At 31.9% G+C, this 25,870-nt stretch overlaps 3 protein-coding genes across 18 annotated transcripts in view; 2 read left to right on the plus strand and 1 right to left on the minus strand.

Annotated features, from left to right (window-relative positions):
- LOC106651724 (ankyrin-3-like) overlaps positions 1–18,526 on the plus strand; it is a 59,262-nt gene extending 40,736 nt beyond the window's left edge. For 7 of the 13 annotated variants that reach the window (XR_002763478.1, XR_002763479.1, XR_002763480.1 and 4 more), the window contains 6 exons: positions 893–11,662; positions 12,715–12,771; positions 13,500–14,219; positions 15,072–15,306; positions 16,853–16,931; positions 17,002–17,022. Coding sequence is in view for 3 of the 13 variants with exons in the window: in XM_023459405.1 (XP_023315173.1) it covers positions 893–11,662; positions 12,715–12,771; positions 13,500–14,219; positions 16,853–16,931; positions 17,002–17,125 (11,750 nt within the window). In the remaining 10 variants the exon portion in view is untranslated. Of the gene's footprint in view, positions 1–892; positions 11,663–12,714; positions 12,772–13,499; positions 14,220–15,071; positions 15,307–16,852; positions 16,932–17,001 lie in introns of all 13 variants that reach the window. The other 6 variants (XR_002763483.1, XR_002763484.1, XR_002763487.1 and 3 more) reach the window with 6 other exon arrangements.
- A 164-nt stretch (positions 18,527–18,690) lies between these two features.
- On the minus strand, positions 18,691–20,324 carry LOC106648114 (eukaryotic translation initiation factor 1A, X-chromosomal). Its single transcript, XM_014364796.2, has 4 exons — positions 20,202–20,324; positions 19,854–19,937; positions 19,172–19,509; positions 18,691–19,089 (listed from the first exon to the last, which is right to left on the minus strand). Exons 1-4 carry the CDS (start codon positions 20,215–20,217, stop codon positions 19,084–19,086), a joined length of 444 nt encoding a protein of 147 aa, XP_014220282.1. The 5' UTR covers positions 20,218–20,324; the 3' UTR covers positions 18,691–19,083.
- A 103-nt stretch (positions 20,325–20,427) lies between these two features.
- LOC106648098 (cytosolic carboxypeptidase-like protein 5) lies at positions 20,428–25,853 on the plus strand. Of its 4 annotated transcripts, none has more exons than XM_023459409.1 (11): positions 20,428–21,219; positions 21,290–21,430; positions 21,490–21,821; positions 21,886–22,224; positions 22,292–22,563; positions 22,623–22,761; positions 22,830–22,920; positions 22,996–23,263; positions 23,418–23,625; positions 23,685–23,843; positions 25,159–25,852. In XM_023459409.1, the coding sequence occupies exons 2-11, from the start codon at positions 21,292–21,294 to the stop codon at positions 25,723–25,725; spliced, it is 2,514 nt and encodes an 837-aa protein (XP_023315177.1). In that variant the 5' UTR covers positions 20,428–21,219; positions 21,290–21,291; the 3' UTR covers positions 25,726–25,852. The 4 variants fall into 4 exon arrangements, with proteins under 4 accessions (XP_023315177.1, XP_014220267.2, XP_023315176.1 ...); XM_014364781.2 differs by having other exon boundaries at positions 22,993–23,263; positions 25,159–25,851; XM_023459408.1 differs by having other exon boundaries at positions 22,830–23,263; positions 25,159–25,853.
- The last annotated feature ends 17 nt before the right edge of the window (positions 25,854–25,870 follow it).

Here is a 25,870-nt window from a genome sequence, read left to right on the forward strand (position 1 = left end):
TTACTGCACAATAATTTTCTCGTGCATTTCCCTATGGCCTCGAATCAATAATGTAACCAAATAATTTTTCCACTATACAATAAACAGGTTCTGGAAGCTGGTGCCGTTTTCTACGAACTTGTAGCAGCTTGCTTTTTTACAATACTTCATAATATTAATACATAATAATTTCTATTATTTTCGACGATTAGACTATATTTACACAGCATATAATTTTTTCATTTCTTTTAATTTTATATGTTTTTTTTTAAATCTGAGCATTATTCATTGATAAATTTGCAACTTTTGTATAAAGTAATAAACATATTTCAGCGTTCTCAATTACACTCAACAATCATTTGGCGTTGCATGCGTTAATTTTAATTTCTATCGTACAGCATACCTGCGTGGGCGCACGGAGCAGCTATCGATTTGAGTCAATTTTTAATAAAATAATAATTAATGTATCTTTGGTTTGATTATAATTTAACAGAATAAATTAATTTTTCACCATTTCCATGCAAGTTTTGTATACTTTCTATGAATTTATTGATAAATACTTGGAAGAGCTTTGCTCTATTTGTTACCCGTAGTATTTTAGAATTCAGTAGTAAAAAAAAATTAATACAATTGTAAATATAATCGATCGATTCTATTACGGAATACTATTTGAAAACATAAAATCAGCTAATAATTTACGAGTTTAATAATTCAATTGTGATGGCTGCTCCTCTGCACATACTTTGCACAATTATTCGCTGTATGGAAGTTTAACAGCCGTTATCAATGTATTAATATGCAAGACAAAGAGAATAAGAAGATTATATGCAATGATTAATAACCATAACAAAGATTTATCAATGAATATGATTTATTTAATGCAGCTAAATTTAAAAAAAAAATTCATTAACAGGTGTAAAACAGGATGCTGAGAAAGAGATGAACAAGTTAGCGAAAGAAGGGTGGTCGGTTGTTAGTGACGATGAAGAGAAAAAATTGAACGAGGTTCAGAATGCATTAAGTCTAAAGAAATCTGATGCCCTCGAGGGCGCTGCGAGTAATATACTTGAGCCTCCTATAATTCAACAAAAGTGTATCATAGGAACCGATGGAGATCGAACGATAACTACGATTACTACTAAAACTATTATCACTACTGGTCGTGATGTTAAGACAGAAAAAGATGCAGATACCGGTTACGATACAACTGATTTCACTAGACCATTAGGTATTGTAAGCATTCAAGAAATAGAAGTTGAAGCAGGTGAAAAATTTAAGCCTGTTGTCTCCAAAATAGAGAACACAAAATCCGACGATGATCGTAGAATACATACTTTACCAGGCAATAAAGAGAAAGTATCTAACGAGCGAAAAGAAGAAGATGAAACATTGCAAGACAATGAATCAAAATTTCCAGATGATTTAAATGACGGTAAAAAAACAAAAGACAAATCTAGCAAAATATTTGCTGGCATTTTTAAATCTCCCAAAAATAAAAAAGATAAACCAAAAGATTCATCGGAAATCTCTTTTGATATTGTGGACAAGAGTACTAAAGCTTCGACGATTCAATTACTAGACGAAATGAAAAAATCAGCTGATGCAACGATTGAAGATGACATTAAATATGCATCAACTTTACAAGATGTAGAATTAAATAAAGATGATATGGCAAGTAAAGAATCTGAAAAAAATATATCGAACGAAAAACTAAGTAAGGATAATTCTAGATTGTTTGGTATATTAAAGAGTCCCAAATCAAAAAATAAAACAAAAAAATTAAGTAAAACAGAAAGTTCCGCTGACGCTCCGTTTACCAGTAGTGAAGAAAATGATCGAAAAACAAAATCGCACAGTACACATCAAACAGTAAATTCAGATAATTCCTTTTACGAAATAGATCTCATAGATGCTGATGGACCAAACGAAAAGGAAACGAACCGAGACGATGAAGTGGTGCTAAAAAAAGAAATTGAAATAAACAAAAATGAAAGTCACAACGCTAAACAAGAAAAAATTGGAGTATTTTCAAAAATGTTCCAGAAATCTCCCAAAACAAAGGATAAAAAGTCATCAACTTCTAGAGAATCTAGTGTCACCAAAGACGTACCAGTTGCTAGCGGTGATGAATCAAAAATGAGTCCTAATGTTATAGAAAAATCATCGATATTTGTAGAAACAGATTTGAAAAAAGTGACTCAACAATTTCTAGAAGACAGCATAAATACTGCTGGTATTATTGATGCATGTCCTTACAAATCAGAATATTTGTATAAAACAACTACTTCGACTACAGCAAACATTGATGAGGAAGTTCATGCTGAGAAGTCATTAAAAATAGAAATGAAAAACGAAGAACCGAGTAAAGGAAAAGATAAGACGGACGGCTTTCTATCGGGGATATTTAAAGGTGCAAAACATGCATCTGACGAAGTTGTTGATGAAGTAAAAAAATTTGTAAAGGACACAAAAAAAGAGGCTATGGAGGAAGAAGAAAAAGCTAAAAACCTAACTTCGAAAATGAAAAAGAATATTGATGATGCCGAATTAAATATTTTGCATAAAACTAATGAAGTGAAAAAAGACGTTAAAGATGATGTTAATGAAACTAAACAGAAATTGGAAAAAATTACAATTGAAACTACTACAGAACTTGTTGATGGTATTCATGAAAAAATGGATGATGACACAGCTAAAGCAAAAGAAATCACAAAAGAGAGTCTTAAAGATGAAATTATTAAAATCGAAACGAACGTTACAAAAAGCAAGGAAAAAAAGAGCAAATTTCTCACGGGTATATTTAAGGGTTCAAAAAGTGTATCTGAAGATGAAGAAAAAACTGAATATGAACTAAACAAAGACGCCAAGAAAAAAAAAGAAGAATCGTCAGTAATCATAGATGAGAAAAGAAAAAATATTAATCTTGAAAGTGAAGCTTCGAATGATGGTCCAACAGTCTCAACTACTGAAGTTATAAAAACAGAAAAAGAATTGAATGTCAGAGATTCTATTGAAACCCCTGAAAAGTCTAAACAAAAAACCAGTCGATTTTTTTCAGGTGTTTTTTCCACACCAAACACTTCAAATGAGGAAGCAGCAAAAGACGTTAAAGAATACATTGGTGAATCAAAACGTTCGTTTAAAAAACAAAAAAATAAATTACATAAAAAGCCTGCGAAAGATGATGTAAAACTTCAATCTCATGAAGCTAATACGAATATTAATGAAACAATCGATGATCTTGATAAAGTAGTTCAAAATGAAGGACTAATAGTAAAGATTGTTGATGGAAATGATAGCAATTTAACTGTCAAAGATGAAAAATTAAAAAAGGACAGTGAGGAAGAAATGACACCAAGTAGAGATCATGTCAGTGAGCCTACTAAAAAGAGCAAAGATAAAGCAGGAGGATTTCTATCAGGTATTTTCAAAGGAGCTAAACACGCTACTGACGAAATAACGGATGAACTCAAAGAGTTTGTCGAAGAAACTAAAAAAGAAGCGATCGAAGAAGAAGAAAAGGTAAAGAAATCATCTGAAAAAGTAAAGAAAGATGTTAAGGACCACGCTGATGCTATCTCACAAGAAATGGACAAACTGACTGCTCAAGTCGTGGTAAAAACTGAGGCATCGGTAGATAGTGTTCAGCAAGTCATTGACGAAACATCAAACGAAAAAGAAAAATTGGAAAAAAAAGTTGATAGTGATGCAAAGACAGCAGTAGATCATGCAGATGTAGCAGTGAAAAAAAGTAAAGACAAGGTTTCTGGATTTTTATCAGGTATATTGAAAAGTTCGAAACATACATCAAATGAAGTTGTCGAAGAGGTTGAAGAGTTTTTGGAAAAAACCAAAAAAGAGGCAGATGAAGAAAAGCAAAATTCGAAAAATAAAATTGACGATATAAATGAAGAACTATCTTCTAGAAAAATCCTGAATATAACTGATGGCTCTGAAAATATTTCGGAAAATACAAGTAATTTCGATAGTGAAATGACACCCACTAAAACTTCAGCAAAAATTCAAAAAAGTAAAGAAAAAACTGGTGGATTCTTATCTGGTATTTTTAAACATACTAAACATTCAGGAAATGAGCTCTCTGAAAATAAATCAGAGTTAGTCAAAGAAGTACAGGGTAAATCTTTCGACGAAAATGAAAAGTTAAAAGAAGCATCATCTGATATCAAACAAGAATCTAAAAAATTAGTGGACACTGCGTCTGAGAATGAGAACAAAACACTTCTTTTAGGTCAACAAAAAACTGGTGACTTGGAAAAAGAGACTACTCAAATCAGTATACCAGCTAATGCAGCCCCGCAAGTAAATCTTGATAAAGTACATGATACGATTCAAGAAAAAATCGAGTCAATAAAAAAACCAACTGAAGAAGTTGAAACGATAATGAATTCTGCGGAAACCGCTGCCAAAAAAGGAAAGGAAAAAACGGGGGGATTCTTATCAGGATTTTTCAAAGGAAATACAAGTACAGAAGCATCTGGCGATGTAAAAGCAGTGGTATCGAAACAACCTACTGAAGAAATTGAAGAAATAAGACAATTATCGCACGATGTAGAAAAGGAAGCTGATTTTTTGATAGAGGATTCAGATAAAGTTTTGGATTCGGTTATAATGAGTTTCACTGAAACCACTACTACATCCAATAATACTAATAATCCATCAACAAGTATTGACAATTATGAGGAACTGAGTGAAAAATTATATTTTGAAGGTAAAGGCATTGTCAATTTATCTGCTGTCAAGGTAGAAAAAACAACTGTGATTGTATCCGAAGGTATAAAAAATGTTGAAAATGTAACATCAAAAGAGACTAAAACTGCTAAGCTAAAGGCTGAAAGCGATGTGAAAAATGCAATCGATCCTTCTGCAGATTCAATAAAGAAAAATAAAGATAAAGTCAGTGGGTTTTTATCTGGAATGTTCAAAAACTCGAAGAGTACATCAGATCAAGTTGCTGAAGACGTTCAACAATTTTTGGATACTACTAAGCGGGAGATTCAAGAAGAAAGAAAAATTATGATACAAACAATTGATGAGACAAAAGTCGATTCTCAAATCTCTAGCACCGATTTGAAAATGAAAACTGAGCCTCGCGAAGATCTCGAAACTAAGACCGAAAAGGAAATTTCCGAAAAGCAGAAAAAAAGTAAAGAAAAAGTTGGAGGATTTTTCTCAGGAATATTCAAAGGCACTAAGTCTTCTTCCGAAGACCCTACCAATCAAATGAAAGAGTTAATTGAAGAAAAAATACTGACAGAAACGAAAATTGAGAACGAATCAGATAATGCTACGCAAAATACTGATGTTATTTCCAATCTAAACAAAGACGAGTTAAATGAACATACAATTTCTATCACAACTGTACCTCAAATAATTTCTGTGACTGATAATGAACAAGAAACCGGTCACTTATCTGACAATGAAAAATCAAAAAAAGTGACAAAAGATGAGTCAGCTAAAAAAGGAAAGAACAAAAGTGGTTTCCTTACCGGCATATTAAAAAGTGCAAAAGATGCTGCCGATGATGTTGTAGAAGATGTAAAGGAATTTTTTGAAGAAACTAAATCTGAAGCAATAAATGAAGAAGCCGATAAAAGTGAAGGAAAGAAAAACTTGAATACTCCGAATCTTAGCGATTCTGCGTCAGAAAATTTGATTTCCAAGGATGATGCAGAAAAAACAAATGAAACGAAAAAGAAAAAAGAAAAAGTGGGATTGCTTGGTGGAATTTTGAAGAAAAGTGAGGAATCAAATAAAAGTACTCGACATGTTTCAAAAAATAAAAAAAATGATTCTAGAGATATGGATTCTACAGAAGATAAAGAAGACCAAGTAACAGAAATATCAGATTGTGAGGAAAAATCTATGAAAACAGCCGAAGAAAAACCTAGCTTTTTAGGCAATATATTCAAAAATTCCAAGAAGTCTACAAAAGAAGTTTTAGACCACGAAAAAGAGTCATCAGACAAAATGAATGAGGTCGTCTTAAAAGAAATAGAAATGGATCCAAAACAATTTGAAGAAATGAAAAAAGATTCTAAAACGATGTTACCTACTGTGACGATAAATTTATCGAGCACTAAGAGTTCAAATGTAGATCGACCCGCAAAAGAAAAAAATGATGCGGAAGTAATAACTCAAGATCCATCTGATAAAAGTACAAAGTTCACCGAAGAATCATCAATAAAATCGAAAAATAAGTCTGGTGGTTTTCTATCGGGTATTTTCAAAGGAGCTAAACACGCTACCGACGAAATAACGGATGAACTCAAAGAGTTTGTCGAAGAAACTAAAAAAGAAGCAATCGAAGAAGAAGAAAAGGTAAAGAAATCATCTGAAAAAGTAAAGAAAGATGTTAAGGACCACGCTGATGCTATCTCACAAGAAATAGACAAACTGACTGCTCAAGTCGTGGTAAAAACTGAGGCATCGGTAGATAGTGTTCAGCAAGTCATTGACGAAACATCAAACGAAAAAGAAAAATTGGAAAAAAAAGTTGATAGTGATGCAAAGACAGCAGTAGATCATGCAGATGTAGCAGTGAAAAAAAGTAAAGACAAGGTCGCTGGATTTTTATCAGGTATATTGAAAAGTTCGAAACATACATCAAATGAAGTTGTCGAAGAGGTTGAAGAGTTTTTGGAAAAAACCAAAAAAGAGGCAGATGAAGAAAAGCAAAACAAGCTTGAAGAAACCAGTAAAACTAAGAAAGAGTTGGAGAGAACAACTCTTCCGCATATTGCCAGTTCTGACAAAAAAATTTCCTCCATCACTGCAGACGTAAGCTCTAATGTTGAAAGTATTCCTCAAGAAATTCAAGACCTAAAAAATGATGACTTGACAGTTGCATCAGTTAAAAAAAGCAAAGATAAGACAGCTGGATTTTTTTCGGGGATATTCAAAGGTGGAAAGCACGCTGCGGATGAGTTAACGAGCGAAACCAAGGGATACACCAAAGAAATCGAAATTGAAGCATTGAACGAAGAGGAAAAAGCCAAAAGATTAGAAACAAAAGTGACAAAAAATACTGATGCTCTCGTTTCCGCTTCGAAGAATGTGGATAAAACTCTTTCTAATATATCAGATTCAACTGCTATAATCGAAGATGATACAAAAAAAGAGGAAATCGAAACTTCCAAAGAAATTAAAGACCCTAAACGTGAAGATTCGATAAAAAAAAGCAAAGATAAGACAGGCGGATTTCTTTCAGGTATTTTCAAAGGAGCTAAACGTGCTGCCGATGATTTAGCAGGTGAAATGCAGGAATTTGTCGAAGAGACGGAAAAGGAAGCATTAGATGAAGAAGAAAAAGCAAAAAGATCGGCAACAAATATAAAAAAAGAAGCCGGTGATCTTGTTGTTTCTGCTTCAAAACACGTGGATAAAGTTGCTACAGATATGTTAGAGACAACTACTGAAATAGTAGATGATGTCAAACAATTAGACATTGAAACGTCTGAAAAAATTGATAAATTAAAGAAAAAAACCTCAAGTGATTTAAAATCTGCTGGCGATTCAATTAATGCAACTGCTAAAAAAAGTAAAGATAAATCCAGTGGCTTTTTTTCTGGCATTTTGAAGGGTTCCAAACATGTATCGGATGAAGTTGTTGAAGATGTGCAAACATTTATCGAAAAAACAAAAAAAGAAACTGAAGAAGAAAAACAAAATATACTCAAAGAAACCCATGAGGCAGCTTGTGAATTAGAAAAGAATGTTACAAAAACAAGCGATAATGTAGCTGAGAAATCATCTTTTCTAATAAAAGATGTCAGTCGAGCTAAGGACACCATATCTAAAGAAATTGATGATACTGAAGACAAAATCAACAAACAAACCGAGAAAGTTACAGAATCAGTTAATGAGTCTACCAAGAAAGCCAAAGATAAAACAACCGGATTTTTTTCGGGAATATTTAAGGGCGTGAAGCATGCAGCTGATACAGTAGCTGATGAAGAAAAGGAATTAGTCGAGGAGATAGAAAAAAAAGGTTTAGAAGAAAAAGAAAAGGCAATAAATGTAACCGAAAAATATCAAAAAGAAGTCACTGATTTAACTATAGCATCGTCCAAAAGCCAAGAAAAAACTCTTGATTATCTTACTGATACAGCCATCGACGTAGCAGATAATATTGAAAAAGTATACAGCGAGACTTTAGCAGACACGCAAAAATTGCGTAAGAAAACTAAAAGCGAAAAGAAATTGGCTTCGGATTCATTTGATGGCATGTCTAAAAAAGGAAAAGACAAGGTTAGCGGATTTCTATCTGGCATTCTAAAAACTTCGAAAGACGCGCCACAGGTTATTAGCAGCGATGTTGAAGGAACGATGGCGAAGAAGATGATCGGAGAATCAAATAAAAATGAAAATCCATCGGAAATATCAAAAGTTGATGAAACTGATGAAGAAAACCCCGATCTTTCAAAACATGATAAATCAAGTGAAAAATCTTCACTGATTGAAATAAAAAATCAAAGTGGTAAAGAAATGGCTGACTCAATCGAAAGCACAAAAAATGCAAACGATGATTCGTTCGAAACCAGTAATAATGCTTCAGTTAGTGACTCATCGAAAAGGGGCAAAGATAAGACTGGAGGATTCCTTTCGGGTATTTTCAAAGGAGCTAAACGTGCTGCTGATGATTTAGCAGGTGAAATGCATGAATTTATCGAAGAGACGGAAAGGGAAGCATTAGATGAAGAAGAAAAAGCAAAAAGATCGGCAACAAATGTGAAAAAAGAAGCCGGTGATCTTGTTGTTTCTGCTTCAAAACACGTGGATAAAGCTGCTACAGATATGTTAGAGGCAACTACCGAAATAGTAGATGATGCCAAACAATTAGACATTGAAACGTCTGAAAAAATTGATAAATTAAAGAAAAAAACCTCAAGTGATTTAAAATCTGCTGGTGATTCAATTAATACAACTGCTAAAAAAAGTAAAGATAAATCCAGTGGCTTTTTTTCTGGCATTTTGAAGGGTTCCAAACATGTATCGGATGAAGTTGTTGAAGACGTGCAAACATTCATCGAAAAAACAAAAAAAGAAACTGAAGAAGAAAAACAAAATATACTCAAAGAAACCCATGAGGCAGCTTGTGAATTAGAAAAGAATGTTACAAAAACAAGCGATAATGTAGCTGAGAAAACATCTTCACTAATAAAAGATGTCAGTCGAGCTAAGGACACCATATCTAAAGAAATTGATGATACCGAAGACAAAATCAACAAACAAACCGAGAAAGTTACAGAATCAGTTAATGAGTCTACCAAGAAAGCCAAAGATAAAACAACCGGATTTTTTTCGGGAATTTTCAAGAGTTCAAAACATTCAACCGATGAGGTGGCTGATGAGGCTAAGGAATTATTAAAGGAAACTGATAAAGAGGCTCATGAAATCGAATCAAAAATTGAAAAAAGCCTGGGGGAGATTGAGAATCCGTTCTTAACTGTAGAAAATGTTAATACCTCAGAAATAATACCCGATGATGGAGATTTGAAGCTTAAGTTTTGCGATACGGAAAAACCTAAGAACGAAATTTTCACTGACGCCAAATACACACAAAGTGAAGGCCAAAAGGTTTCTCAAGCATCTGTCGATTCAGTTAAGACATTAACAAAAAATGAAAAACCAAAAGCTGGTCGATTTTTCTCTGGTATGTTTAAAAGTAATGCAAATGAAGAAATTGAAAAATCAAAAGAAGTAACATTGGAAACACAAGACAAATCAGAACAACTGACAGATTCTGCAGTTACTTCATCACACCTTGACCAAACTCTGGAAGATTTAGAGCAAAAAGTTAATCCCGATGAAAACATAAAAGCAGATGTTTCAATAATGACCACAAGTTCTACTGACATGATGCCCAAAAAACGAAAGGAAAAGACAGTTGGTTTCTTATCTGGGCTTTTCAAAGGGGCTAAACATGCCGTAGACGAGGTTGCCGATGAAATGAAAGAGTTCGTCGAGGAAACGAAACTTAATGAATTAGAAGAGGAAAAAAAAATGAAAAAAGATGTAGCAAAATCTATTGATGCTACTTCAGAACTAGTTCATTCAGTTTCTAAAAATGCTGAAGAAACGTCCTCACTTGTTATAGAGAAAATGGATTCAGCAGAGGGTAACATACGCAAAATGACTGAGGAAATATCAACCAACGCTAATGATTTGAATAATAAATTAGAGTCAGATGTTAAAACTGTTACTCATTCCGCTAATTCATCAATAAATAAAAGTAAAGATAAAGCTAGTGGACTTTTATCTGGTATTTTTAAAGGCTCTAAACGAGCATCAGAAGAATCTTCTGATAATTCGAAAGTAAATATTTCAGGAGAAAAAAATAAGTCACAAAAAGAAATCGATTCAGTGGTAGAAAATGTTGGGCAAAGTTCAGTTCCTCGTACGACTGAAGTAAAAACAATATTATCTGAGAGCGTTAGTGATACCTTATCCTCACCAGAAGTATCAGAACCTTCAAGCAGAAAAAGTTCAAGTAAAACTGGAGGCTTTTTATCGAGCATTTTAAAAGGACCAAAACAAGAAAAATCATCAACCCAACAAATCGATGAAAAAGAAAAAACTACAACTAGTCAAAATGTACAATCTTTATCCAAAATCGACGAAGATACTTTGATACACACGAAAAAAGAAGTTTCAGAAGAATCTAAGCAAGTTGATTCGTCAACGATTTTTAAAAAAAGTATTGTTGAAGTTACAACTATTATCACAGAATCAGAAACTGTTTTAGAAAAAAATGTTTATGAAAAAAGCAGCGAAATAAGTTCTGTAATACCACAATTAAAACATTCATCCGAAAGTGAGTCGAGTAGAGTGATAAGTTCATCAAAAACTGAATCTTCTGAAATAATCCGGAAATCTCCAGCAGATGAAGAGAAAACCACAATCGATGAATCCAAAATTGATGCCCCGAACGCATATAAGACTGATAGATTTAATGCAGATGATGTCAAAGCAGTTACTTCAGATTTTCTTCAAGATTCTCGCGATTTCGCATTGAAAATAGATGATAAAATGCCAGAAAGCTCACTAGAACCAGTAGATTCGTCAAGCTCTGAGCCAAGTTCAGCCAGGAATTCTTTGGAAAGAGACACAACGTCAAAAGACAAAAGTAAAAAGAATAAAAAATCAAAAAAACCCGGAGTAATATCCAATTTAATCAAAAAGACAAAAGGCGCTACTCACAAAATAGCGAAAGAAGTTGATCATGCCACAGATAGTATTAAAGACGCCACCGGCAAATTCTGGGAAGATACAAAGAGAGAATCTAAAGACTCTAAGCCATTTGGTAGCTACGATGTTAACCCAAGTACCGAAAATCGAGAGAAAGTTAGAGATGAAGTCGCATTAGAATCAGACATTATGTTGGGATCGTCGAGTCCTATAGACAATACAAAACCCGTTACGAGTATTAATATAGAAGAATCACGCCTTCCACATGAAGTAGTATCGTACCAGGAAAAAGATAATTCCAGCGTGCAAATAACGCAAAAATCAGTGACGGTAATCGCTAGTGAAGTTTCGAGCAACTTAATGCATTCTGACCCAGTCTCTCATCAGACCGTCACCACAGTCATTACAAAGTCTGTGTGTACGGGCACGACACCACCACCCGATCCAGCCGATTTCAGTAACAATAAAAGTAAAGGTATATTCAAATAATTGTATTCTACATGCGTATATTTATTTATACATGAATAAGCGTAAAACTCATAAATATTAAATTCCAGCTGTATGTAACACAATTAATTAATTTAATGCTTTTTTTAACCTTAGTTTTTTCACATTTTGTTAATATCGATTATGATTAGCTCCATCGAAATGATACTTTTATAACTGATAATTTCTAGTAGGTTGATAATTATTGAATTTACAGTAAAAAAATTTAAGTGCTTGAATGAATAATTTGTCGACCGAGCTAATAATCAACTATGTCATATATTCACATAATAGATCGTTCAACGTGTAAGAAACCATTCATTTTTATACAAATAAGCCATTTATAACATCGTACCCAATAACTTTTTTAATCTTGATCACCATCCTTTATTTAGGATTAACAAATCAGAGACGTACAATTTGTCTAAGAAAAAAGACTTTTGGATAAAAAAATGCCCAGATGAAAATTAATTAACTATTAAATTATTTAAATTCGTACAATCCATGAAGTGTCTTTTCAACTTGATTTCTACATGTGCCATAAGAATCAACACATTTCTTTGTGACCATATTGTGTCTGAATTTGATTTTGATAGTTTTTTTACCTCAGTTTGATGCATGATTCCAGGATTTTTGCGCTGCTTCGCATTTCTGGACGACTTTTGGATACACAGAGAAATGAAAAGACATGCCTTAATCGCAATTTTTATTTGTCACCCTTCATCTCTTATTTATTTAAACCTTAATTTTGTATCATTACTGTTGTCATTTTGATCTTTTACTATAATTATTATTAATGTTTATTATTATTTAGCCAATCATGAGAATTCACTGTCTAATAAAAATGATTGATTATTAAGTAAGTGATCTATCGCATTGAATTAACAGGAACTCCTCAGTCTTTATAGTGAAGCATGTTCCGAGGTAAAACATGCAGGGAAAATACATCATTCATCCTAATCTTTGTTATATCACTGCTTTGAATGTTTCTTTGAACAAAAATTGAATCAATCTAATGCGACCCTTTTTGTGCATTTGCAGATATAACCGAGGAGGCAACTAAACGAGCCCAAATTCTTGCTGATATGAAACAAGCAGGTATGTCGAAATTTCTCATTTTCTCATCTCATCATTCATCATGATGAAAACACTTACACATCTTATTAAAATCGAAGGATCAATAATTTTATAATAATCATAGGGTTAATGATGTACACAATGGTATATAAACGGTGCCCTCAATTATATTTAGCTTTATCTTATATAGTTAGCACATGCTGATGCTTTCTACACAGACTTTTGTGGTTTAAACATTTTTTTATAAACTGAGAGGTACTTTTCTCATTCATGGTTTGAGAATTTTCTCCATTATCAAAAAGTTTATTCAACCTTTTCTGCATTTTCTCCTCACTATCACTGCACGAAAAATCGTTCATTCTGTCAATTCAAGGCTCAATTAAGTATCTTTCAAAGATTCTTTCTAGCAGAATATTAGAATGTTTTTGCATAGGTGTTATTCAATTCCTCATTTTTAACGCAATAATACCACATACTAACCGAAAAATTAATTTTAACTGTGTTTACGGTTTGTATTGACTTGATATTATTGTTGTAATCATTATTATTGTTGTTATTATTATTATTATTATTATTAACACACCGTGCAATAAATCAAGTTAGATCGGAAGTTTTTGCAAAAAATACCTTTGGTTGAATTTTGAGTCCCATTGCTACAGTTGGGCTAGAAATAAGAATTACTAAGTTTGTATCAATGTGCTTTAATTTCCTTGCTCCTGTTCTCATGCGTGATACCTTGGATGGGTTAGTCTTTATCACTGACAAAGAGAACCACGAAATTTGCGTATCCACAAAACAACACGAGACAAGATCGAAAAAATCATCGTTCGACAACGAAAACGCTATCGACACGAAAGATTTAAAGGATTTGCAAAATACCGCCGATTCCTTGGAAAATCAAGATTCTTCCCGCAGTGTTTTTACAAAAAAAAATTTATCCGAAAAATGCAACAAATATGCCAAGGATATGGTCAACACAGAAAATTTAGTACTGAAATTCGACGAGCCCGAGAAGCAAAAAGTCATGAATGAGAACTATTATCCTGAACATAACGATACGGTTGCCGAAGTTTCATCATTTTTGAAGAACACAATGACGGTGAACATAGACACTGCCCTAAAAAATCTCGAGTTCAATGAAATGAATGACGCGACGACCAGTCAACCCGACGATAAAGCCGAGTTCTGGCGAGGAATCATGGGTGGCAGCAGCTCGGGCGAAGCGAGCGTGCCCAGCGAGCATTGGGATACGCAATTTAGCATTGACATATCGCCTGTATCGGGTAACGACGACTCGCTCATCAAGACGACTTCGAGGCAAGGTACAATTAGCGATACCGACAGCGACGGTTCACCAAATCGCCGGCGTAGATCGCCCAACAGACGAGGTCGAACTTTGGGCAGCTCGAGCGGCTCGGACGTGGCGCTTCACGAAGGCGCTGAACTGTCTCCTATGGAGGATGACCAAGGTATCCCTCTAACTAACAGCTTATTTTAATGAGTAATATTTTGAACATAACTCGCTGAATCTTATTTTGATAGTAAATTTAAAAATATTTTTTCTGTGAATATCGATGTCTGTAATACGATTGTGTTTCGATGTTTAAATGACCTACGCTGTTTTAATTACACCTTCATTATAATAATATTATATGTATGCGTTCATAAAAGTGAAAACCAAGGGCTTTGAATGGTGTATTCAAATTTTAATTCAATGCTGATTTTCAATGTGTTTTATGCGCTTATGCTTGATAATTGTTTTGCACGATATTTTTATGATAAATCTATATTTATATATTATATGTGGTAAGAGGCGTGTCTGTTACTCGTAAAACCTTTTTGTTTCCTTACTTTTCAATGAGTGATCTGTCAAGTGTATTATAATCATTCAAAAATTTATTGGTGCTGGTTGTAACATTGGTTGTAACTCAGAAAAATAAAGCTTGTGCCAGTGGATATTTACAATTTATCAAATCTAATTATCTCACAATGGTTCGAAAGAATGTGGTGTTTACTCGGAATGATGGTGAAAAATTAATTCAATGCGTTGGGGCACATGATTCATGCGATAAAAAAAAACCTGCTAAATCGCCGTCATCTTTGTATGATGTGTAATACCCGAAGTGACAATGAGAGCATCAATGATTCCTCGCAGCTAATAAAATGGTAGCTCTCTTCTTTAGTACAAGTAAGGCTTTCATATGGTGTGCGGTCTTCAATTAAGAATTTCCAGCTACTTTTAGATTGACCACTTTATTTAATAATTGGTCAATTTGAAAGAGAAGAATAATCGAGATTTAAATTCGATTAAAATATTCAAGTGACAGCAATGGAAGAAACTACCGATTGTTGTGTCGATAGCAAACAATCGACTGAGAATGGTGATGTGAAAATGGATGCAAAAACAAATAGTAAAAGGTCCAAATCTGCCGTTTTTGTGACGTGTGCGGCGATCACGATCTTGGTTGCATTACTCGCTGTAATGTTTGCACTGGAGCCTGATGATTTTAAGAGTGTTGCCAGCTCTCTTTCTAGTCACTCGATTCGAGAGACTGGGTACGTTTAAAACCTTTTTCTTAAAAAAAAATAAATAAATAAATAAATGAAAAAATTATCGTTGTATTAAGTATCCGATAGATTCATACATTGCGAGGTAAGATTCACGACGCAAGCTCTCTTTTTCTGATCTGACAAAATTTAATCACGGCGAATCGTATGCATGCTAACTAGAACATATTTTATGTATGCTCATGAGTACTTTTTTTATTTATCATTGTAATTTTGTTTTGTAGTATTTGTAGTTGCATAATTTATTCAGTCAATTAATCAATAACCCCAAATAGGGCATGGCATATTAGAAGATCATATTAGAAGTAAATACGTAGCCATTCTTAATCCAATCTTATTTAATCTTACTTTTTCATGCTTCCTACCTAAAATCTTTACGTAACACTTGATTATCAATAAATAGGCCTTCACATAATACATTTCAAATTAAGTTTCAAGATAAAGCTAAAGTGTAGAGAGGGCGAATAACTTAACGATTTGTATTTTAAATAATTTATTTATATAGGTAGGTTTACTTGCAGGAGTTGAGAAGTAAAGTAGTACTTCTAAAGTTAAATAAAGTCAAATAAATTTGAACAAAGTATTACCTCTAAAGTAGGAGGGTTATAATACTACATTTTTTCGAAAGAGGTCTGTATTAGAAAATTTTTTCAAGAAATATTATCGACCGCTTAATCACAAGCTCGCTAAGTTTAGCACTGATGTAATTTAAATTATTTTTTGTTATTATATGTGTTATATGTTATGCAGTCAAAAGGCCTGAAAATGTATATAGTTGATGAAAATATATGCTTGCATCAAGAGTAACGAGTGTATTTTTGGTGCCTGAGTAATTAATTTTTTTTTATCATGTTTGAACTTATTGCAATGGACGGATAGACTAAAAGTCAATATAAAATTATAGAAAACAGATTGAGAGCTTATAATTGTATAATAACTCTGATATTTGAAAATAAAAGATCGGTACTTAAAATTTAAGCGATCCTTCGAGCAAAGCACGATTCTCCGAAAAATGGGAGATTTGACTATGATATTACGATTCATTATCATACATATTCATTTCATAATCATCTGAATCATTTATTTATAAGATGTATTTATATTTAAATTTATAGAATATTTTTTATCGAATTACGAATTATAAATTTAAAATAATAACTAAATCACTTATCCATAATATAGAAGGACTGTTTTGATACTCGCAGTTTACATTTATTTTTGTATTTTTTCTCGTACTTCAATAATTACAATCAAATGATAGCTTATTTCAATTTTATTAGTATTTAATCAACACTACACAGCGCGTTTTAAAAACTTTTTTTATTTGCGTCTAGTCCAGTAAATTTTATTGTACATTAATGAGCATGATAATTTATTCAACTGTAACGTAATGATAAATGTCGCCCTTATTATACAAAAACACATTTGCTCATAGTCGGAATTTTAAATCAATTTTCTGCAAAGTATAATTCGGTATTGAGAAAACAATAATTAACAAAGTTTATAAAAACGATGAATTTCTTTTTTATGACAGAAAATGACTTTTTGCAACAAGGTGACCCAACCTACATAGAGACAACCACAACTGAGATAAATCCTGACACGAGCGAAAGGTAAAAAAGATTCATCATTTATTGTTAGTTAGAGATTTTAATTTTTGCTATACATTTTGAAATTTTTCAGGATCACTAAAGTAACGCAAACAATAACAACTTCAGTTGCTGAAGATGGTAGTAGCAGCGGCGGTGATGGGCTCCAAAAAATCGTCGATCAATTCATGTCAGAGGAACGAAAGGGCAATCAATGAAGGAATGATCATTAACAAAAAAATTTTTGAACAACGATCAGATAAAAATCAATTGACTTTTTTCTAATATGCACCTTGGTATATATGAATAAAAGCAATTGCAAAAGTGATCGAGAGAAAACTTACGAAGCTTCTCGTTAAGATAGTGTAAAATAAAAACCCATATACTTCCGCTTCAATGATTGTACGCGCAATCACTTCATAAATTATACATAAAGACAAGTAATTATTCACATTTTTGGCCTAGAGTGTCGTTTGTATACGTACTTTCATAACAGAAAAATAAGAAAAGATATATATCATATCTGACAAAAAAATTAAGGAAAAAGCTTTTGAAAATCTCGTTGCCTCCCTCTTTTTCCATTCAATGATCGAAACCTTTTTCTTACAAATTATAATGACAAATCTTTTCTTACTAAAAGTCGTGTATACATTATATATCGGTAATAGTGTTTAGTTTGTTGACGAATGTTTGAAAAAAAATATATCAGCGCCGCGCGCCCGTCCATGGCAAAGTTGAAATTTGTTGGTCACATATAGAAAGAAAACTATGAAAACAATGGCAATATATTACAAACGGAAAATACTTGAAAAATATCGCTATGGGCAAATAAAGATACAATAAATTGTAGTACCTAGTGGAAGACGATAAAAAAATCAAATTCAAGCATATATTATATAGTATGAAACAAAAAATATTTTAAAACATGCATATAATATATTAGTAGATGTGTCATCAGCTGAAAAAGTAAAAAAAAATTGAGCACATAAAACTACTAATATAACTATTATTACACATTCTAAGAAACGATCGTTGTTAATTTGTATTTATAAACATTTTTGAGATTCTATATACATTTGAGCTTCGGCTTTCGATGGACGATTATAATTATAAATATATGAGAAATGTAAAATGGAGATATTAAATATGAAAATATAAAAAATATATATTATTATATGCTTTCCTGCGCTCTACATTATATTCTATTAATTATTGTGAGAAAAAAGATATACGTTTATAAACGATTATAATATTGTATTACTAAGAGAATATTGTATATGCTGATGAAAATTTGCCATTCCAAAAAAAACCAAGTTGATGTTTCTTAATTTAACTACGATTTTGGAGGAAATGGCGAAAAGCATCGTGTGTTTTTAAAGAGAATAAGCGATCAATATAGTGACGAAATATTATATTGTATTAGAATTATGTATATTTGAAGCAAATTTTATTTGAGAATTTATAATATAAATATATTATACATGTATAACAATCTTTTTAATTTGTGTATATTTATATAATTATTAATTTGTAGACATACGGATTATATTTGAAACATGAAATGTACGATTACTATACACGATATAAATATATAAATAAATATGGTAATGAATTTTTAATTTATTTATTAATAATTTGAGTAATTGAGATAGTCTTTTTATAACCCAATGCTTGATTGTATTTGCTTTGCAGAATGAGCTGAACTAAAATCGGCTAATTTATGCTATTTTGAAAAATTATCCAACTGTGCATTAGTGAATATGAGGATTAAAAAAACATACAATTTTAATAAAACGACAAGTTATTTAATAGAGAAAAAATGTATAAGAATTATATAAAATAAAAATCATGTACGTCTAGTTACTTTGTTATCTAGTATTGCTTAATGAAAGTATAGTCATTATAATTTCAACATCTATTGGTAGAACAAGTGTTGTGATTAAAATTCTTGAATTTCCACGCCATTCCTTTTTATTTTAATAATTTTTTTATCTGTTTTACAAACTAAAATCAAACAGTTTTTGTCCAGTACATTTATTCAAATTCATTTTCATATTACTCCAAGAGTAAACCATGGAGTTGGTAAATTGGTTACTAATGGTTCGAGTAAAACATAGTTCAACTTTTTTATCAGATGTAGTATTTGCGCTATGCTTCATTTATAATGAAACAATCATTAGATCTGAAAAATGAACAAATTTAATTAAATTTTGGTCTTACAACAACATTTTAAATTATAGTGGAGCAGCATAATTAATACTCACATTATCAACGTCATCTTCATCATCATCACTGATTTCATCACCAAATTCAATATCTTCATCAAGACCATCTTCAACAAAGGTAACAGTGTCATTGATTCTGACTGTTTCTGGGAATTCACCATATGTTTTCAGATTTCTTGCCTCATCAGCAGTGTATTTGAGAATAACATCAGCTTTGGCATCTTGATAATCTCTGAGACCAATCAATATAATATCACCCTGATTAATCCAAACTTTCTTCCTGAGCTTTCCTCTGATGTGACATAATCGTTTTACTCCATCAAAACACATGGCTTCAAGGCGACCATTGCCAAGCATTTTTGTGACCTGAGCATATTCTGAAATAAGCAAATGTAATGATTGATTATATTAATCAAGTAGAAAAATACTTTAAAATCATAATATTTATTAAGAAAAAGTTGGATATAAAAAATTCAAGGAAAAAAGATTATTTTGTACTGAAGAAAAGAAGTGGCAATTTTTTGACAAATAGGCTTAATGAAAATCCTATTGATAAAGGGTTACTCAGAATCAAGTATGTAAAATTTAAAAAACTTTGTATAGTTAAAAGCCAGTAAATAACAAACACATGATAAATTCTATTATTAATGTGCTAGTTTCAAAAACCTGATTTCAATATAAAATGATTAAATTACTTGAGTAAAATTTATACATTATTTACCTTGTCCATCCTCTTTGAAAACCAATTCTCTTTTCTCGGTTTCATTTTCGTTCTTTCCTCTCCTCCTGTTTTTACCTCCCTTTCCTAAAACAATGCAATGAAGAATTTAATAACCAAGAAAAATATGTTGTGAATTAGTAATTAGTAATAGAATAAATGTTAGTATTCTGTAATTGCTTGTTGTGTACATCGTGCATTTCACGTATCAATAGGTTATGTCTTAAAGTGACTAAGAAAGTGTAATGTTATCATACACTTAGGATGGTTTGCATTTTTCCATAAATCTAATGTATAATTATATATTTAATATGTTAGAAGCTTGACTTATAAATATTTTATAAAACTTACCCTTATTTTTAGGCATGGTGTTTTTGAAGGCTGAAGTTACTTAGATAAAAGGGTACTTGTCGTGTATCACTTTCACGTAGCGAGAAACTCAGTTGGAAGTTGGAACGAACGTGTTTGCTGCTGCTGGCTGGCTGCAGTTTCAAGATAAACTGCGCAGTAGTTGGCGCCACCATCGGCCGTCCATAATAACATTAGATTGGTTCTTGCGAGTGACTTTATTGAGTATGTACAGTATGTCTGCCTGCATCATATGTACATAAACCAGCTACGTGAGTCAGATTGACGCTTACTGATCGATGTACGGTACCGCGGTCTTTTCGAATATGTGTATTGAATTTTTTCCAAATTACATTTAAAACGCCATTACTTTCATCGAATAATTTCATTTTTTTTATTATGCCACTTGGAAGTTTTGAACTTTTCAAGTATACCGTTCAAAAGCTCGTTTGCTCACTTACAAATAGAACCTATATAATTTTACGATATTGTGATCCAAATAAGAGAAGGAGCCTCGCTTGTCAAGCTTGGTATTTTGCTCTGAAGAAATGTGTTTGTCGTGACCGCTCGTGCATAAACGTCAGGTGTGCAGGTATATCTATACGCAAACATGAACGTTGCACAAAGCAGACGACTGCTCAACTATTACATGTAACAAAATAATAAAAAAAAAAGGAAACCGCTGTGTCTAGTGCAGCTGTGGTGTTTTTGCACTCAACAACTAGAGAAATGGACTCTTCTGGACGAAATAAGAAAATAATTGAATAATGCAACATTCGCATTGAGGGATAAATTCGTCGTACTGATTATACATTTCTAATAGTTATACAATTTCAAGGATGGATCGTTATCGTTATAGGATTTATTGTACAACTTCCACATTACTAAGTACCTAAGTTATTGTCTGTCAAAAAAGTGTTTTTTTATATGTGTGCGTCAATTTTCCAATTTTGTGACTACTGAATAAAAGTTATGATCATTACTAAAAGTTGTGCTAAATCTGTATTTGTCAATTAACCAAGTAGGTCATTATGAGTCACTTGAAGTTGAAAATTGTTTATGTTTATTTTTTTATGCTGTGACTTTTTCAGACATGGAAGACATAGAAGAAAATATCAAGTGCGAAGGATTTCTGTTTGTAAATAATTTTGACTCTGCCAATCTTGCTAAGGTTGAAAATGTTGAAATTAAGGATAAAAAAATTTCTGACAAATCTGATAAATCTGAAAATGGTGGGTGCAATTTTTTTTTTTTTTTAAATTAACTAAGTTAATTTCTATTTCTCTTTCAGATAAAAGTGACATTTCTAAAACAGAAATTAAAAATGAAAACAATAAAAATGAAAATAATAAAGCATTGAAGAATTCTCTAGCGCAAGAACCTCCCAGTTATGAATTTAATCTTTGGACAAAACAAGACTGCCAAGGAACTGAATACCAAAATAATAATAAAACATGGTTTTACTTTGGTATCAGGGCTGCTGAACCAGGTGTTGTTGTTAAACTGAATTTAGTCAATTTAAATAAACAAGTTAAAATGTTTAGTCAAGGAATGTCACCGGTATATAAAGTTGTACCAGGACATCCACAATGGGATCGAATAAGAGATAAACCTTTGTTTATTGTAATATATGATTGTAATTATCACAATTAAAATTTATCTTATTCAATTAAAAAATTTTTTTCAGGCGGATGATAAGAACAATCAATTTATATTATCATTTAACTTCCGTACACCTGAAAATCGAAATGCTGTTACTTATTTTGCATTCACGTATCCATTCTCTTACACCGATCTTCAGACCTATCTTAAAAAAATAGATACAAAAATGACTAAACAAAGTACAAAATTTCCAGACGATATTTATTATCATAGAGAATGTGCAATAAAATCTTTGGAAGGAAGGAGACTGGATGTTTTGACAATAAGTTCATTCTATAATATACTTCAAGATAGAGAGGCCAAAATAAAAGACTTATTTCCAGAGGTTCATGAAAAACGACCATTTAAGTTCAGAGATAAAAAGGTAATTTCATATTCTTATATAAAAGATTTAAATTATTATTGAAGGCATTATGACAAATTTTTTTTAGATTATTTTCATGAGTGCAAGAGTACATCCAGGAGAAACACCATCTAGTTTTGTTTTAAATGGTTTTATACAATTTTTGCTAAACCGTGATGATCAAATTGCTATCACACTGCGTAGACTCTACGTTTTCAAATTCATTCCAATGTTAAACCCTGATGGAGTGGCACAAGGATATTATCGCATGGACACAAGAGGAATTAATTTAAATCGTTTATATCTTAATCCCTCTAAAACTGATCATCCAACAATATATGCTGCAAGAGCATTGCTCAGGTTAATATTTAAAATCATAAGCCTTCAAACAATTTCTCTAACTTTAACTTTTTTTATAGATATTATCATAATTCTTATAAATTATTAGATGACCAAGTTTTTGAAACAAAAAAAAGTATTAGTACTAATACAGTTAGTATTCCTAACATAACAATTAACTCTTCAGTATCTAGGGAAACAAATAAATTATTACGGAAGGTAAAAAAATTGATTCAAATTGTTCATTGATAAAATGTAGCTTTATATTCTAAAGTATTTTTCAACAGGTTACTCAAATGTCGGTTGATGAAAAGAATAAATTCATTGAGAAAGGTGGTCAAGTGCGCAACGCTCTAACCCAAGCTTCAGAAAAATCTAGTGAGTTTTTCATAATTGTATATTTTCTGAATATCAATTTTAAAATCTTCATAAAAATCGTAAATTTTTCAGCAGTTAATCAGAATAGTTTAGAAAATGTGTCTGGAACTGAAACAGAGAGTAACAAATCAACTCCACGAAGTGAATCGGTTCAGTCAGGATTATTTTTGTACATCGATTTTCACGGCCACGCATCGAAGAAAGGAATTTTCATATACGGAAATCATTTTGATGATCCAGAAGATGCCGCTGAATGCATGCTATTTCCGAAATTGATGTCAATCAACAATTCAAACTTTCACTTTACTTCATGTAATTTTGCCGAAAAAAATATGTACTGTGTGTAAGTATCGATTTGCAATATCGTTTCTCTTTAAATTTTATCAAAATACTTACGTAAAACAACTTGAAATTATTTTTCGAAAGTAATTTTCAATATCATTTATTAATTTTAAAAAACAATAGTTGATTTATCTAAAGGTTTTTTATTATTTCAGAGATAAACGAGATGGAATGTCCAGAGAAGGCTCTGGACGTGTAGCCGTGTATAAATTAACTGGCTTAGTTCATAGCTATACTTTAGAGTGCAATTATAATACTGGACGTTTAGTCAACACAGTTCCTGCCAGAATCAAAGAAACTTCCAACAAGTTGCAAGGGCAAGTATTTGTCCCTCCGAAGTATAGTCCTGTGATTTATGAGGAGGTAAGCATAGATTGCTACTTTTATTGACATCATTCTTACAAGGTATGCTTTTGTTGAAGGTTGGAGCAGCGCTTGGTCCCTCTATTCTGGATTTGAATGGAAGTAATCCAAATAGTCGATTACCGAACAGTCAATATCGTTCTTTGAAAGCTTTAAAAACCTATTTGAAGTTGATATCCACGAATCATTATCAAACCCAGGGTAAACCTTTAAATAAGGTAAATCTTTCTAATAATGAAAACGATATTTTAGTAGCTAACGACGACGTTGATACGGAAATACAACAGTGCCGTCTTTGCTGACATTGAACGTTTGCTTTTAACAAGTGACTAAGCCATTTATTGCGCCTTAAACAGTAATAACTAAAATGTATTATATTTTAAAATTGTTGGTCTTCCATGGACTTGATTATGCATTTAATTGTATATAGTATTGAAAAATTTCAAACGGGCTTTCAGCACTTGTTCAAAAACAAATTAATCGAGCTTAAAGAATTTTTTCATTCCATATTAAGCACTTAACTTATATCTGTACTTTAGTTTATTATATGATTATATAATTTAAATTTAGAATAGACTGAGACAAGAGTTTTATAAATCATATATTGCAATCATTCTTGTCGTGATCTTTTCTTTGACTTTCAAGAACATTTTAGATTTATACAATGTACACGTATGAATTCGTAAGGACAAAAAGTATCTTTATTATTTTACATTGCGTTTAAAATGTAATTAAATTACGAAATGATTTGATGAAATATGACAAAATGGTATATTTTAAGATACTTTTTAAATCAATAGCTTATCACTTATGTTGTGTGAGCACGAGCAATTTTTCGTTGAATTTTCTGTGCCTCGTTTTTGCATGTTAATGTGTAAAAGTGTTATAAATTAGAAGAACAGACATTTATTTTACAATATTATTTTTTATTTATAGATAGCCAGAAATAGCGTAGCATAACAGTCCAAAAACAGGCATAATAGTGCTTACGTTGGATTAACTCTTTAATCATGTTGATAAAAAATTTATATAAATACTCGACACTGCTTCTGCTCGAAGTGAAATTAATTAATTTTAAATACCTTAATCGACTGAAATAATTCAAAGCGTGATTAGCGAATCAACACAATATTATAATTATTCCTCGCGAATTATGGTTGTATATTTTAATGTTTTTCATAATCACATGCGCATATGTGTATAAAAATGTATATTATGTCAGAATTTGTATATTTTTGGTCGAATTATATATAAAACATGTTTACTTTAGATCTATATTTATGAAAAAAATCATATACATATATGTATGTATGACTATGCGCAAGTTGATTACGTAATAATTTATAGTGTTTTTGTTGATAAAGCGTTAAAAAAATATATATCAATTTTATATACACTATTATAAAATTTAAATTATTTCTAATCACTCAACAATCCTCGTCACTTTTAGCATTAAAGCAAAAGCACTAAAACGCAATCATTAAAAAAAATTGTATTCCACATTTCCGATCCCATCATCATATTTATTTTCAGAACGGTAGTTTCCAAAATGGAACTTTTCAAGAATTCGAATTTACCGATATCGCGGCACTCGAAAAATCATTGTCGTCTCCTGCCTCTACTAACAAATCCGAGCGCAAGGCATCGAGACAGCAAAACTCGAAGGCGGGGAGAAAAAAAACGAAAAAATCACGACAACTCGCGAAGAGCTCGGTGACCAACGGTAATCCAGATAAAAGCTCAAAAAATAAAGTCATCGTTTCCAAGATCATTTCGACACACGTTAAATTGAGAAATAAGCCCATTTACGTGCGGAAGCAAACGTCTAATTCGGCCGAAGTCGCGGGAAAGAAAGAGAAAAAAGTTAAAAGCGTCGCGAAGAAAATAGTTGTGCATCAGTTGAACAAGTTCAAAGCTCATTCTAATTCGTCGAGGGTACCGAAGAAGAACAATCATCAGAACCGAAAATCAGCGGCTTCGTCTTTAGAAGGGAGCAAAACTAAATTAGCAATAGGCAATAGTTCGCAAAGTGGAAAAGGCAAAAATTCGGCTAAGTCTCAAGAAACGCGTAAAAAAAAATTTAAGTCTTCGAAACGTTAAAGCAGATACACGCGATGAAGAAGAAGGTTTGACCATTCTATATCATACAATGTAATGTAGAATTTCTAAAATGTTGAGATAATTATTTGAGATATTTAAAATTAAAGTTGTAGCTTCAACTTTTTTACTACCGCCGACTGATATT

This window comes from Trichogramma pretiosum, unplaced genomic scaffold, assembly GCF_000599845.2.
Source record: "Trichogramma pretiosum strain Unisexual culture from Peru unplaced genomic scaffold, Tpre_2.0 scaffold57, whole genome shotgun sequence".
In the NCBI taxonomy this organism is placed as follows: Eukaryota; Metazoa; Arthropoda; class Insecta; order Hymenoptera; family Trichogrammatidae; genus Trichogramma; species Trichogramma pretiosum.